Consider the following 14,587-nt stretch of genomic DNA (forward strand, 5'->3'; position numbering starts at 1 on the left):
CCTCATCATCACGACACTTAAAGCTGCAGGTGCCCTGCCCTCTTTTAAATCTGGTCACTCTAATATAGCCCCTGCAGCTTTAACTGTTGTGATGAAGAGGGGATTTCACCAGGTTCTCTATATATACAAATGACACCTGCTGAAATCTCCTTTTCTATGCAACTGTTAAAGTTACAGGAGCCCTGTCCTCCTTTTCATATGGTCACCCTATCTTAAGGCAGAATAGGGTGTCCCCAGCACACAGTTCAGAAATGACTGTCCCAGGGTCTGTTGAATTGCGCTCAGGAGTTGCATGGACAAAATATTTCATGAGTTAGGGAAGAGCAGGCAGTGACATATGCAAAAGAACAACTGTGGTGGAAGTAGCTGTGCTAGAGATATGAGGTATACCTTGGCTGTGGCTTTCCCCTTCCTCCATGTCATTAATCAAGCGGTTCCGCTTGGGTCCTAGAGAGCATTGGCGGGGTTCCTGCCTGAAAATCAGAACAACAGAGTAAGAGGTCTGTCTGCCACCTATGAGCACCAAAACAGAGGGAACGAAATGACACTGGAAGACAAGGGCACAAATCAGAAACGGTGGCTTCTAACCCACTACCATAGACAGGTTTTCTAACCGAAAGACTTCCTTTCCTTTTTCATCCTCCACTCCCAGCAGCAAAACCGTTTTTCTACCCAAGTTAGAACCCTCGTTGCTAATTTTTGTGTCAAACGTTACACTCCTGAAAGGAATATCGAGATTTGCACTGATTGGTAAAAACAAATGCAAGGAAAGCCAAGAGTAGCGCTTCAATAGGATGTCCGTGCTGTTGGCTGGTCACCCATGGAACGTAGCCATGTGTAGGGCAGCCAATACCAGGCTATGGGGCAGGGCACCACAGCTAAGGAGGGAAAAGAAGAAAAAGCAAATCCTTCTATCCCTGTTGTGACCATGCTCGGAATAAGGCAGCTTTCAAAATGATAGCTGGACATGCAGGGCTGGGCAAGAGTCATCTTTTCCTGTCTCTATGAGTTGGATATACAATCCTGAGCTTAGAGGACAGGGCTGCTCAATTCCAAGATCCTCTAGAAATGAGCACCAAAAAAGAAAAGAAAAAAGAAATCAACAGGAAAGGAAAAAAATGCACCCTAAAAGTGGGAGGACGCTGCCCATTGCAGAAAGCAAACACACGTTTGTTAGAGCCCAGGGGTGCAGAACCTCAGGCCTCGGTGCCAAACCTGGCCCCACCCCTTCCCTGCCCCCCAACCACAGATCAATGAGTTTTTCTACACCCCCCCCCATTTTCAAAGGTTGAAATGCCTCCCCTAAGGTTTAATAATGGCAGCAAAGGGTTTGAGCTAAAATATACTGGCATTTTGCTCACCCTCCAGGAATGTGGCCTCTGAAAGCCTCTCCGATATGGCATTCGGCCCTTGGGCTGAAAGAGCTTCTGCACCCCTGTTCTAGCCACTGCTGTGTTCTCCTCCTTCCATAAATTATTGCTCTCAGTTTTGCTCACTTTGTCCACATGTTGCCTCCTTCCCACTGCTGGATGCGACCAAGGGCCCATCTAGTCCTGCACTCTGTTCACACAGTGGCCAACCAGCTGTCAACCAGGAATCCACAACCAGGACACCAGCGTCACAGCACCTCTCTGCCCATATTCCCCAGCAACTGGCGAACACAGGCTTACTGCCTCTGATACTGGTGGCAGCTCATAACTATCACCTCCCTTTCATATGCACAGTCCCCAATTCTCACTTTTTTGGTGTCAGGCACTCTGGCTCCCCTGTATCAAGATGATCTTCCTCTGAAACCAAAAAGAGAGGAAATGTATTAATTGAACAAAGGTCAAGTTTGATGGTGAGGCAAGATAGCTCCTGAATGCAGTATTTCAACTCAATAGCTTTTCAGGTATAGAGATTCCCAACCAAGGCACTGGAACATTCCAGAACAGGCTCCCCAAACCCACACCATAGCACAGGCCTCTTTTTCTTATGGTTGCAGAGAAAATCTCAACAAGAGAGTGAACATCACAGGTACAGCAGTATCTATACACAGGAGAGTTCCCCTAAGTTTGAGTCGTTTGGAATTTTGAGAGTGCGTTGCAGGCGCTCTCATAAAATGGCTGAAGTAGGGGTGGAGTTTGCCCATTCTTAAAATGGCTGCCCACTCATTTCCCAGAAGACAAATGGGTGAGATGAAGAGACTTGCCAAAGGACCGACAAGGCAGAGGTGGGCCTGAGCTCTAAAATACAAAACTACTCTTTGGAACTCAAATGAAGATGGTACCAGAGGGCAACACTTTACTTTGCAGCATATCTGCTTCCCAGTTTTATGTTACTGTTGTTTTAACTAATAATTTTTCCTTTTATTGTGAATTGAACAAAACAAAACTGAAAACAACTTGTGAAAAGAAAAATGAAAAAATAACAGAAAATTACATTCATAGAAATATCAATATTCCATCAAGTACAACTTTCTTTTTAAAAAAGAAAAAAGGGGGAAAAAAAGGGGGGGGAGATTATGCATAAGTTTCTAGAAAAGCAGACCAAATATCCATATATTTATCCACTCATGAGTGGCACCTATATACCACCCATTCAAACGTTGATAGCATTGTTAAGTCCTCAGTCCGTTGCATTATGGGAGGTGAGCATTTATCCTTCCAACGTAATAATATTAATCTTTGTTTTGAAATCTTAATAAAATAAAAATCTGGAGGGGCAGAGAGGCTCATGGGCACCAAGAGAAATGTCTGTGGATGCAATGGAGGCCCCAGATATGGAGACTTGCGCCCATAGATTTCTTTTTCTAAAGCAGGACTGTGGCCCAATATTGGGCAAAAGGCAGGATACAAAAAAATAAATATAACAACAATAATAATGGCTACAATCAGGAGATGCCTGAGTGATCTCTAGACCAGTATGGATCTCAAAAATTCTTTTTATAAAGGGGTTGAACACATGGAATTGATTCTCAGGTTATATATATAGGCTTCAACTATTGACCTGGAAGCCATTCTTGGCTTGGGGCCAGGCTATCTGAAGGAGCGCCTCCTCCCATATGTACCTGCCTGGACCCTAAGGTCATCCTCAGGGGTCCTTCTCCGTGAGCCCCTGCCAAAGGAAGTGAGGCAGGTGGCTACCAGGAGGAGGGCCTTCTCTGCTGTGGCACCCCGGCTGTGGAATGAGCTCCCTAAGGAGGTTCGCTTGGCACCTACGTTATATGCTTTTAGACGCCAGGTGAAGACCATTTTGTTCTCCCAGTATTTTAACAGTCTATAAATAAATTTCAACTTGGTGTTTTAAATTTGTAATTTTGCATTGCTGCTGTTTTTATCTGGCTGTGCTTTTATACTGTATTTTATATTTTGGTTTTATACTGTTGTTTTATACTTGAATTGTCTTAAATGTGTAAACCGCCCAGAGAGCTCCGGCTATTGGGCGGTATTGAAATGCAATAAATAAATAAATAAATAAATAAATTCTGCCTTAGGTGGTGTTGCCTCCAGCACCTGTATGCAGGGCCACGTATATTCCAGGCCTTTTCAACGTGAGACTCACTCAGTTGAACGCAGCCCAGCAGCTATGTTTTGTGGCATGCCAGATAATTGATGGCCTTCCAGCCCCAGGCAGGCAGCACCATGGAAGGTTTGTCAAGTCCCCGATGAGCCACCATGGATGATGGCTAGTTGGCTAGACAGATGCGCTTGTCATCATTAATAGATGACAAATTGTGTAGGCCTGGAATATACATTGCTCTGATTGCAGGAGCTGGAGACAGTGCAACCAGGCTGACTCCATGTGTCTGTAATTCTGCCAAGAATGGAAAGGACCTGGCAGAACCCTCTTCTCACCTAGTCAGGAAAGCGTAACTTAACATTAGAAAGGAGAAACCAATTCTGCAAAATCACATGTGATTTATGAAACGAAACAGAAAAAAGCGTCTGTTGAATGAAAGCCCTCTGTAAATGTTTGAGAGGGTGCAACAGGTCCAGTTGAAACATTAATCAGCAGTTTGAGGGAGTTATTTTGGACTGGGTTTTGCAATAATCAAGGCCTGAGCTTGGACATTAGTATTGATCTTTTAGTGTCTACCATTCACTTGTGTATTTAGGCATTTCAATGCAAAAACAAGTATGTCAAACCCACTCCATGTGGGATGTACAACTGCAAAGAGAGAGAACACTCTAGTGCCTAGAATATGCATTTTAAAATAATAATACATGTGCATTACAGTCCGCCAATGTAGGAACAACTGGCACCGGAACAGAAAAACAGATGATTTTCTTTCTTGGGAAAAGATCTGCATTTGAGATCTGAAGCCACTTGAATCTTGCTTTGAATCTTGCCTGAAGTCATATGTGCAATCCTAAGAGACTCTAAATCAGCCTTCCTCAACCTGGGCCGCTCCAGATGTGTTGGACTGCAACTCCCAGAATGCCCCAGCCAGCTGGCTGGGGCATTCTGGGAGGTGCAGTCCAACACATCTGGAGCGCTCCAGGTTGAGGAAGGCTGCTCTAAATCAACAGGATGTCATTTTTATACAAGGGAGGGAGTATGGACGTGAGCACATGCAAAATGTGAGAGAGCTGCCTGCTATCTCTCGGTGAGCCCTGCTCCAGCCATTGGCTGAACTACTGTGATGTCATTAATTGTTCACAAATACCCTATGGAGACGCACCCAAGGACATTTGGAGAGGCAAGGAAGTGGTGGGGAGAGGGAGAGAAAAGGACGAGGAGGTGAAGAGTTGAAAAAACAAGGAAGGGTAAGATAGTGAGGCTATAGAAACATCTCAGGGAACAAAGGGACAAGAGAGGTGAAATGTAATTAAGAGAGAAAGATGGAAGGTAAGTAAAGAGCCTGGCAACTGGTAAAGCACAGCGATAGTAAGCAATAGAGGCAGGAAAGTTGGGCTTAGCAATAGCTTGATATTTATTAATTAATTTATAATATTTAAATTCCCCTCCCCATTCAGAATTTCGGAGCGGTGGACAAAATAAAATAGAATAAAAACACAATAGAAGTACATTTTAAAAGAAACAAGGTGCAAAATAAACCACTGCTGGTTGCTAAGAGATTTCCTGGAACAACGACATTTTCAGGAGGCGCCAGAAGGAATATAAAGTTGGCACCTGCCTGACCTCTAGAGGCAGGGAATTCCATAGGAGGGGGGCCACCACACTGAAGGCTCTTCCCCTGGTGGACTCCAATCGGAGGATGGGTCTATGAGGAACCACCAGGAGCAGGCCCTCGGATGACCTGAGTGACCGGACAGGTTGATAGGGGAGAAGGTGCTCTCTCAGGTATCCTGGTCCCAAGTTGTTTCGGGCTTTGTACAGCAGTACAAGAACCTTAAACCTGGCCCAGTAACGAATACTTAATATAACCTTTGTCTGTAGGCCTCTAATTGTTATTCCTATTTGTGCAACTTAATGGGAGGGGCTAGTTTCAAAAGGGAGCTTTTGGTTACTATCATCCCATCTGTCTTCTCTGCTTTCCATGCCTCACCAGTTGGCTGCTCTTCGTTCTCTTCCTCCACTTTTTGTGGGGCAATGGAAGCAGCCACACGTCGTAGTTGCCCTGGGCTGAGTTTGGCCGGGATGCGCCAGAAAGTTTCCTGTAGGAAGTGATGAAAAGGCAGGCAAATCAATCAACACCCACTGCCGCCTCCTGACCACAAGAGAACACCATCTGCTTCTGCTCCTAATCTCCTCTAAAAACCTCCTTGTTGCAGTGATGCTAGTGGGTTTTTTTTTTTTTTAACCCCAAATGACAACAACGGCCAATATTTTTCTCTCAGTCATAAAACCATTGGGAGAAAACCCCGGGCGAAATCCAAGCATGAAAGGACAGATATGAGGATAAAAGTCAAATCTTTATTGAATGAACACAAAACAAAACTCAAAGTTATATAACAAAACTCAAAGAACAAAATAATGGTATTATGTAAGATGCAAATTTACAAAATATAAACAAATGATCCACTAATAGAATTAAACCTGGAATTCAGAGGTGAGACTGAATTGAAACATCCTGGGAGTCCTTTTTTTTAATCTCCTCTTGGATGCATTCCCTGTACTTCTAGGTCTCTTTGACCTAGAAGCAGCACACAGCAAATTTGTTTTGAGAAACCCAGTGCTAGGGAAAGCAAGGGGGAGGAAGGCAGAGTTGAAAGACAAGCAACGCTTTTCAGCAGCATTTCTAATCAGCATTTATTTCAAGGGTAGGCAACTTATGGCCCTCCAGATGTTTAGCCAAATTCCCATCCGCCCTAGCCAGCATAGCCAGTGGTAAGGGATGGTGGGAGTTGTAGGCCAAAACATCTGGAGGGCCACAACTCACCTGTTCCTGATTTATATAAAAGAAACTGAGATTAAGGGCTCATCTACACCAAGCAGGATATCCTGCTATGAAAGCGGGATAAATAATAATAATTTATTTCTTACCCGCCTCTCCGATTGGATCGAGGCAGGGAACAACAGCAAGCATAAAATACTGATGAAAAACATAGTATACACTGTTAAAAACATCCTAAAGGCATACTAAAAGTATCCTAAAATTCTATTGGATAGGCCTGCAGGAAGAGATCAGTCTTGATAGCTTTCTTGAATGCTAAAAGACTGTCAAGCTGACAGTGTGAGAGCGGTATATAAAAGGCAGGAGTCACACTACTGCTTTATAGTGGAACTGAAGTGCCCTGGCAACTGTTGGGACCCATTGACACATCTACACCCAGCAGGATATTCCACTATGAAAGTGCTGTGTGGTCTGTGTCAATGGGCCCCAACAGTTGTTAGTGGAACATATCGCTTTCAGAGTGGAATATCCTGCTTGGTGTAGATGACCCCTTAGGTTAGTTAAAACACTTGGGCCACAGTTAACACTAGTTTTAAAATCACCCTTCCCAAACAAAAATATTCCTGAAAATATATCCTGTAAACCCCAAATACATCCCTTTAATATCTTTCTACACAAAGCCTATTATTTCTTCCTTTACTGTCTAGCAAAAAAAAAAAAAAAGAAGTTACCTGCTCACTGGCTGGGGCCCGCAGCCCCATTTTCCGCAGAAGCTTCTGGAAATCGTTGTGCTCCATGGCATCCTCGTTCTCTTCAGAGAGTGGCACCAGAGGCACAGGCTGGGCGCATCCTGATGAAAGAGGATTACCAAACTAAATTCTGGTATTCATACTAGAAAGAGCAAGATAATATTCTTGTCTAAATACTCCAGGTGGATATTCAGCTCTTGCTTATGGAGGCAAAGTACAGCACAATACGGAGCAGCTCCCGCCTCGCTCCATACCACTTAATGGGGCTACGGCAGAGGCTAAGAATACAACCATGAAGCCGCAACAACCCTTCAGCCTAGGAACCAGGAACCTGCTTTACTAGGCCCAATACCCCCCAGTATTTACCATCCTCTTCGCGGTCAGCAGCTGTTCGGTTCAGGCAGCTCTGGAGCCAAAGCAGGGGGCCAGACAAACCTATGGGGACAAAAGACATTTCCCACCTGCAGTCGCAGTAGTCAAGCCCTTTCTACCAAGTGTGAGAAAACTGACAGAGGTATTTGAAGAGAGCAACCTGTCACACAGAGGAGGGCCAGGATCTCTTCTTGATCATCCCAGAGTGCAGGACACGGAATAATGGGCTCAAGTTACAGGAAGCCAGATTCTGGCTGGACATCAGGAAAAACTTCCTGACTGTTAGAGCAGTACGACAATGGAACCAGTTACCTAGGGAGGTTGTGGGCATTCCCACACTAGGGGCATTCAAGAGGCAGCTGGACAACCATCTGTCAGGTATGTTTTAGGGTGGGATTTCTGCATTGGACTCGATGGCTTTATAGGTCCCTTCCAACTCTTCTATTCTATTCTCTCCATACAGCTGCATTACGCTCAATAAAACAGAGTTGCCTTACAACCAAAGTGGATTTTTATCCTTGACAATAGTAAGCTGCCTTATACCAAGACCGACCATTGGTCCATCTAGCCCAGTATTGTCAGTGCCGATTGGCAGCAAGGGCTTTCCAGGCAGGATTCTTTCTTAGCCCTACCTCGAGATGTCGGGAACTGAACCTGGGACCTTCTGCATGCAAAGCAGGCTCTCTACCACTATGCTATGGCCTCTCCCTAATGTCAATAGAGGGTGTTGCTGAGCTCTGCCATGGTACACTGCCGCTCCCTCTTCTGCTCCCATGGCCCCCAACTTCCTCACCTTCCTGACGCAGGCTCCGTACAAGCTCCTGGGAGTCTCTGTCGGATCCAGTCCCCCATTTTCTATTAGTCTGCTCCTTCACAGACTTATTGCCCATGCCACTTTCACCATCCTCCTGGGCTGACTCCTCCTCTTCTTCGCTATCCAAGTCATCCTCTTCTTCTTCCTCATCCTCATCCAGGTCAGGCACTCCAAAGTCCTTGGGCAACATGTTTTTGTTCTGAAAGGAGAAAGGAAGTTTGTAACAGCACTGAGCAGCAAGAGACACAAACTTAGCATTTTCCTCCCTCCGCAGCCCACACAAACTCTACCCAGATGTAACAGTCCCAAATTTTAGCAAGTCCTGCACACCCAGACAAAGTTTTGCTTAATCAGATTAGTCCAGAACACCTAGATCTTGGAGGACATTAAGAAAGCGAAAACTGCCTGTCACTTTTGAGCTCATTAAGCTATTTGTGGACATTTTGCAATGTTATGGAATATCTGCCAACATTCTAGCTGCGGCAGGGAAAGGCTGAGTTATAGAAAGTCGCCACAGTATATATTCTGCAAGGGAACAGAAGTGTCAGTCATACTAGGAAAAAACTCTTGTAGGGCCTACAGAAAGCAGGGATCTTTGGAAGGGGGTGGAGCTAAACGGCACGAAAAATGCTAAGGGAGAGTGACGTTGGTGCAAGTGCACTTGCTGGAATTGGGGTCATCTGCTCCCGACCTCCGTCCCGCTTCCCCACCTCGGCAACTAGCCCAGGACTTGTCAGTCTACCAAGGTTCCAATGTACATGTGCACGTATCCATTCTCACACGTGAGCATGCACCTACAACACAGAGGCACTTATGGGAGAGAGGGTGGGCCCCATACCGTGCCAAGAGAGCCAGGCTTGCGCTTGCGCTTCTTGTAAAGCTCCTTACGGTCAGACACCAGGCCCATGCTGAGCAGCTTGTCAATAATGCGGGCCTTGGAGCGCTTCGCTGTGATGTGCTTCATCACGTTGGCCAGGATATCTGTAGAGGGAGAGCAGCAAGAACAAAGGTAAGGAGAGTGTCAACAAACACATAAGGGGTGATCTGGTGGCCATTGATTACTCGGACTTCCAAAAGGCGTTTGATAAAGTCCCTCACCAAAGGTTCCTGAGCAAATGGAGAAGTCATAGAATAAGAGGAGAGGTCCTCTTATGGATCATAACTGGTTAAAGAACAGAAAGCAGAGAATAGGAATAAACGATAAATTCTCCCAATGGAGGGAAGTAAATAGTGGGGTCCCACAGGGATCTATACTTCGAGCAATTCTTTTCAACTCGTTCATAAACGATCTGGAATTAGGAGTGAGCAGTGAAGTGGCCAAGTTTTCTGACGACACCAAATCATTTAAGGTGATTAAAACACAAAGGGATCGTGAAGAGCTCCAAAGGGATCTCTCCAAACTGGGAGAGTGGGCATCCAAATGGCAGATGCGGTTCAATGTAGGCAAGTGTAAGGTGATGCACGTTGGGGCAAAAAAACCCCAACCAAGTATAATCCAATAGGATATGAGCTGGTGGTGACTGAAGAAGAAAGAGATCATGGGATTGTGGTGGACAGCTTGATGAAAATGTCCACCCAGTGTGCGGCTGCTGTAAAGAAGGCAAACTGCATATTAGGCTTTATAAGAAAAGGAACTGAGAATAAAAAGGCCAGTATTGTACTGCCCTTATACAAATCTATGGTGCGATCACACTTAGAATACTGTGTACAGTTCTGGTCACCACACCTAAAAAAGGATATTATAGAGCTGGAAAAAGTGCAGAAAAGGGCAACTAAAATGATTAAGGGGCTGGAGCTTCTCCCCTATGAGGGAAGGTTACATCAACTGGGATTGTTTAGCTTGGGGAAAAAAGAGGCTAAGGGGAGACATGATCGAGGTGTACAAAATTATGGACGGTATGGAGAATGTGGATAGGGAGACCTTTTTCTCCCTCTCTCAAAATACTAGAACCCGGGGTCATCCCATGAACCTGATGGGTGGGAGATGCAGGACAAATAAAAGGAAGTACTTGTTCACACGACGCATAGTTAAATTATGGAACTCACTACCACAAGATGTAGTGATGACCACCAATTTGGATGGCTTTAAAAGGGGGTTGGATAAATTCCTGGAGGCAAAGGCTATCAATGGCTACTAGCCCTGATGGTTGTGTGCAATCTCCAGTACTCAAGGCAGTAAGCCTGTGTGCACCAGTTGCTGGGGAACATGGGCGGGAGGGTGCTGTTGCATTCGTGTCCTTCTTGTTCATCCCTGGCTGATGGCTGGTCGGCCACTGTGTGAACGGAGTGCTGGACTAGATGGACCCTTGGTCTGATCCAGCAGGGCTCTTCTTATGTTCTTAATGTAAGTTGGGGTGGTGTTGATGGGGATAAGAGATACAGGCACACAGTTTACCTCCACCCACACTGGCTCCCAGCAAGGCCTGGACAGGTGTGTGGCGTGTGTGGGGGGGAAACAGTGGATCAAATGGGTTGTGCTTTTTATACTGTATTTTGTATTTGTGCTTTTAACCTGTTGGTTGTTTTACTATGGTTTTAATTTTTGTGAACCGCCCAGAGAGCTTCGGCTATTGGGCGGTATAAAAATGTAATAAATAAATAAATAAATAAATAAATGACGCCAATTGTGGGAGGCTATATGGAAAATAATCCCTGCGCAGGAGCAAATGTGGCTCTAAGCCAGCCTTCCTCAACTTGGTACCCTTCCAGATGTGTGGGACTGCAATTCTCATCATTCCATTCAGGCTGGGAATAATGGGAGTTGCAGTCCCACACATCTGGAGCGCCCCAGGTTGGGGAAGGCTGCTCTAAGCATACTAGTCTTCACTTCTTCGTGGCCTCCCACCCCCCATTCCCAGCCAGCCAATGGCAAGAGCAGACTTCCCTTCTCCCATTGCTGACTCCAGCCAACCCCTTCTCCCCATCCCAGCCTCACCATCTGTGCCCTGGAATTCCTCAAAGAGCCGCCGAAGTTCTAGCTCCTGATCCTGTGTCCACAGCACAATACGTGTCCCCTTCCTGTAGGAGAAAGCGTCACACCACACGATCAGTTATGAGGCCCACCTTCTTCTCCCCATGCCTCAGGATTCATCAGCAAACAAGGGCCATAGCTAGACAGGGCGATATCCTGGGGCGATCCCCGGAATCGTCCCTGTGTGTTCCCATTATGCACAGGGGATCCCGGGATCAGGGAGGGATGATCCCTCCCTTGCCCTGGGATCTCACCCTGCCTTTTGAGCCCGGTTTTTCCACGGTGCCAGGCTGATCCCGAGACTGCGGAACGTGTGGCAGGGCGTCGCGGTTTGTCCTGGCTCCTCACGGTTACTTGCGAGGAGCCGGGAACCACGCAGAGCTCCTCAGAAAAGAAAATTGCGGGTGCAATGTCCTCTCTGTCCGAGTACGTCGCGCACCGCGTGTAAACAAAGGGGGGAATCTCATGATAAAAATATCGAGAGATCTTCACCCCTCCTTCGCACAATAACAGGTAGGTCCAGCTGAGGCCAAGGAAACACTGTATTCCATGTATTTTTATGTAAACTACTTAGCGATATAAGCATACCAAGCAGTATATAAATAGTTTAAATACTTTTTTAAAAAACGATGCAGTAAGGAGAAACGATGAGACTCTCAAACAAGAACCCTGTCCCAACGAAATCACAGAGGAAGGGAGAGAGGCAGGCTGTACCCAGTCTGAAAAATTTCACTGCACAAGCACATAAAGAAATACCAGGCAAAGAATTTAGTATCTTTTTATTCATTTTTGAAAACTAAGTTCCCAGCCCTTAAGGTTATGTCCCAGATCTAGGAATCCCAGTTCTAGTCTCTTCTCAGCCATGAAGCTCACTGGGTGACTTTGGGCCAGTCACTGACTATCAGCCTAACCTACCTCACAGGGTTGTTGTGAGGATAAAAATGGAGAGGAGGAGGGGGGCAATGTAAGCTGTCTTGGGTTCCTTGCAAGAGGAAAAAAAGGCAGGATAGAAATGTAATAATTAAATAGATAGTTAAATAAATAGATATAGATAGATAGATATGAATGAAGAATGAAATCTTTATTGCTAAAAGCGGTAAGCCATCACAATTTAACATAGTTAGAAAAATAAAATACAAGTAAAAAGATGAGCTGTATGGAATAAAAATAGATAATTTAAAATAAAATAAAAAAGATAAAACAAAAATACAAGAATATAAAAATACAAAATCATATTTACATAAATTAAGAGCTCCACAGTGGGGTAGTAGAACAACACATTTTAAAAGGGCAAAATCTCCAGCTCCCCATTACAATACTTGTAAATCAATTTATCATAGAAATATAGGATGTCATCTGTTGACATAGGGAAACATGTCTGGAGTTCATGGGGAAAGGATGAGTATCCACAAAGGGCACAGGAATTCTTCTCACTGAACTCTAGAGCCTTTACAGGTAGCTTCTGTACGCTTTCAAAGAATTCAGTGCTATCCAAATTTGCTTTAAAAGTCACTGTCATATTAAGAGGATTAAAATCCTTCACCTATAGTAGAACCCAGGAGAAATTCTCTACATGCACCACAGCAGAAGAGACCCACCACACACCCTTTCCCCATAGCTCTCAGGCAGCCTATCAGCCCCAACCGCCACCCGCTGCCCGAGAGGAAGAGACCGGGACACCCATGGCAACCTCTGCTATTCAGTGACCTACCGCTCCCGGGGGAAGTCTCGCACGCTGTTTGCTAGCCCCAAGTGCACCAGCTGCTTGGCCACCTGCTTACGGGTCCGGTTGCGAGAGCTCAGGTGTGCCAGGATGTTGTTCAGGATGTCTTCACCTGGCGTTGGAAAAGGAAACGAGGGGTGTGATGACTGGGCGTGCAGAAGACGAACGCCTGGCTCTCCAGCCTGAGAACTGGGCTGCATATTTTACTGGCCTGCCTACCTACCTACCTATGTGTTTGTAGCTTTAAAAAAAAAAGTTGGTAAAAGTTTCCCTGCCTTTGGCTAATAATCTTCAACCTTATCCGATCCAGGACCTAATCTCCAACTGAGACCAACTTCACCTTTAAAAAACAATATACCCATTTCAATCCTTCTCTCTTTAGGATGACCAGATGTGAAAGAGCCCAGCACACCAATTTTTCTGAGTTGCATAAAAGAGGGCATTTTTAGAACTTGTTTTTGGCAGATGAAGCTTGTTATGCCAGGGAGAAAACGCCGCAATAGCTACTTAAAAAAAGAAGATAAACTCTCCTCCTTTGTATCTGGGTATCCTCTTCTCTCCGTTTTTCTCCCTGTCTCTCTCCTTCCCTTTAGAAACAAAGTTAAAAGAAACAAAACAAAAAAATGGTGGTAGTGCCACTGGATCTTAGGTCAAGGAGTGACTGAAATGTGGGGCCCAATGTACCAGTTGAAAGCCAATGGCAGAGATGACCAGTCAATGATAAGTTTACAAGGCTGCACAGTTCTGGGATTCCCCATCCCAGAGCTGAGAACAGAATCTGGAAGTCTTGGCTCCTAGATTCGGCCATAGTTCTCCCCCAAGAAAACCATCTCCCACTCACTGAGTTGGAGACATTTCATAATGTCGTTCTTCATTTCAAAATGGCAGCCAGCAACCCAGGGAGCCAGGGGAGTGCTGGTGAATTTTGTACCACCTGCCCTTGAAATGTGAAAGAAGGCGGCAGTTTCAACTTCTTCTCATGTGCCCCCTGACTTTTGAGAACTTTCAGTCCAACTCTAGTACTCAACTCTATCAAGAAGGTTACCTGAAGGAACGCTTCCTCCCATATGTACCTGCCCGGACCCTAAGATCCCCTGCCAAAAGGAGGTAAGGCAGGTGGCCACCAGGAGGGCCTTCTCTGTTGTGGCACCCCGGCTGTGGAATGAGCTCCCTAGAGAGGTTAGCCTTGCACCTTCGTTATACTCTTTTTGATGCCAGGTGAAGACCTTTTTATTTTCCCAGTATTTTCCCAGTTTATCAGCTTAGTCTTTTAACTTTGCTGTTTTAAATCTGAATAAATCTCTGCACTGCTGCTCTGTTTTATACTGGTGGTGCTTTTATATTGTAGTTGTGTTTTTATACTGTTGCTTGTTGTATACTTTGAATTGGACTTCATGGGTTTTAATTTTTGTGGACCGCCCAGGGAGCTTGGGCTATTGGGCGGTATAAAAGTGCAATAAATAAATAAATAAATAAATCAACAAATCAGTGTACTCTGACTCTCTTGTTGGGTCTCTCTGTAACTGTGATTTTGTACCTTCCACTTCCTTGAACTTGTAGTAGAGTTCCCGCAGCTCTTCCTCCTCCTCCTCAGTCCACGGGGAGGCTTTGCGAGAGGCAGAGCTGTGGGTGGCAATAATAATAATAATAATAATAATAATAATAATAATAATAATTT

The 14,587-nt window shown here is 45.2% G+C and overlaps 1 protein-coding gene across 1 annotated transcript in view; it reads right to left on the reverse strand.

Moving 5' to 3' along the window:
- Positions 1–14,587, reverse strand: part of TIMELESS (timeless circadian regulator) — a 58,463-nt gene that overhangs the window by 1,826 nt on the left and 42,050 nt on the right. Inside the window, exons 20-29 of the mRNA XM_063119836.1 lie at positions 14,447–14,532; positions 12,898–13,021; positions 11,151–11,233; positions 9,054–9,196; positions 8,195–8,414; positions 7,396–7,464; positions 7,012–7,130; positions 5,492–5,600; positions 1,739–1,787; positions 391–473 (exon numbers count right to left, since the gene is read on the reverse strand). Coding sequence (XP_062975906.1) covers positions 391–473; positions 1,739–1,787; positions 5,492–5,600; positions 7,012–7,130; positions 7,396–7,464; positions 8,195–8,414; positions 9,054–9,196; positions 11,151–11,233; positions 12,898–13,021; positions 14,447–14,532 — 1,085 coding nt within the window. The remainder of the gene's footprint in view (positions 1–390; positions 474–1,738; positions 1,788–5,491; positions 5,601–7,011; positions 7,131–7,395; positions 7,465–8,194; positions 8,415–9,053; positions 9,197–11,150; positions 11,234–12,897; positions 13,022–14,446; positions 14,533–14,587) is intronic.

The sequence above is a fragment of the Elgaria multicarinata genome, chromosome 3, assembly GCF_023053635.1.
Source record: "Elgaria multicarinata webbii isolate HBS135686 ecotype San Diego chromosome 3, rElgMul1.1.pri, whole genome shotgun sequence".
Taxonomy (NCBI): domain Eukaryota; kingdom Metazoa; phylum Chordata; class Lepidosauria; order Squamata; family Anguidae; genus Elgaria; species Elgaria multicarinata.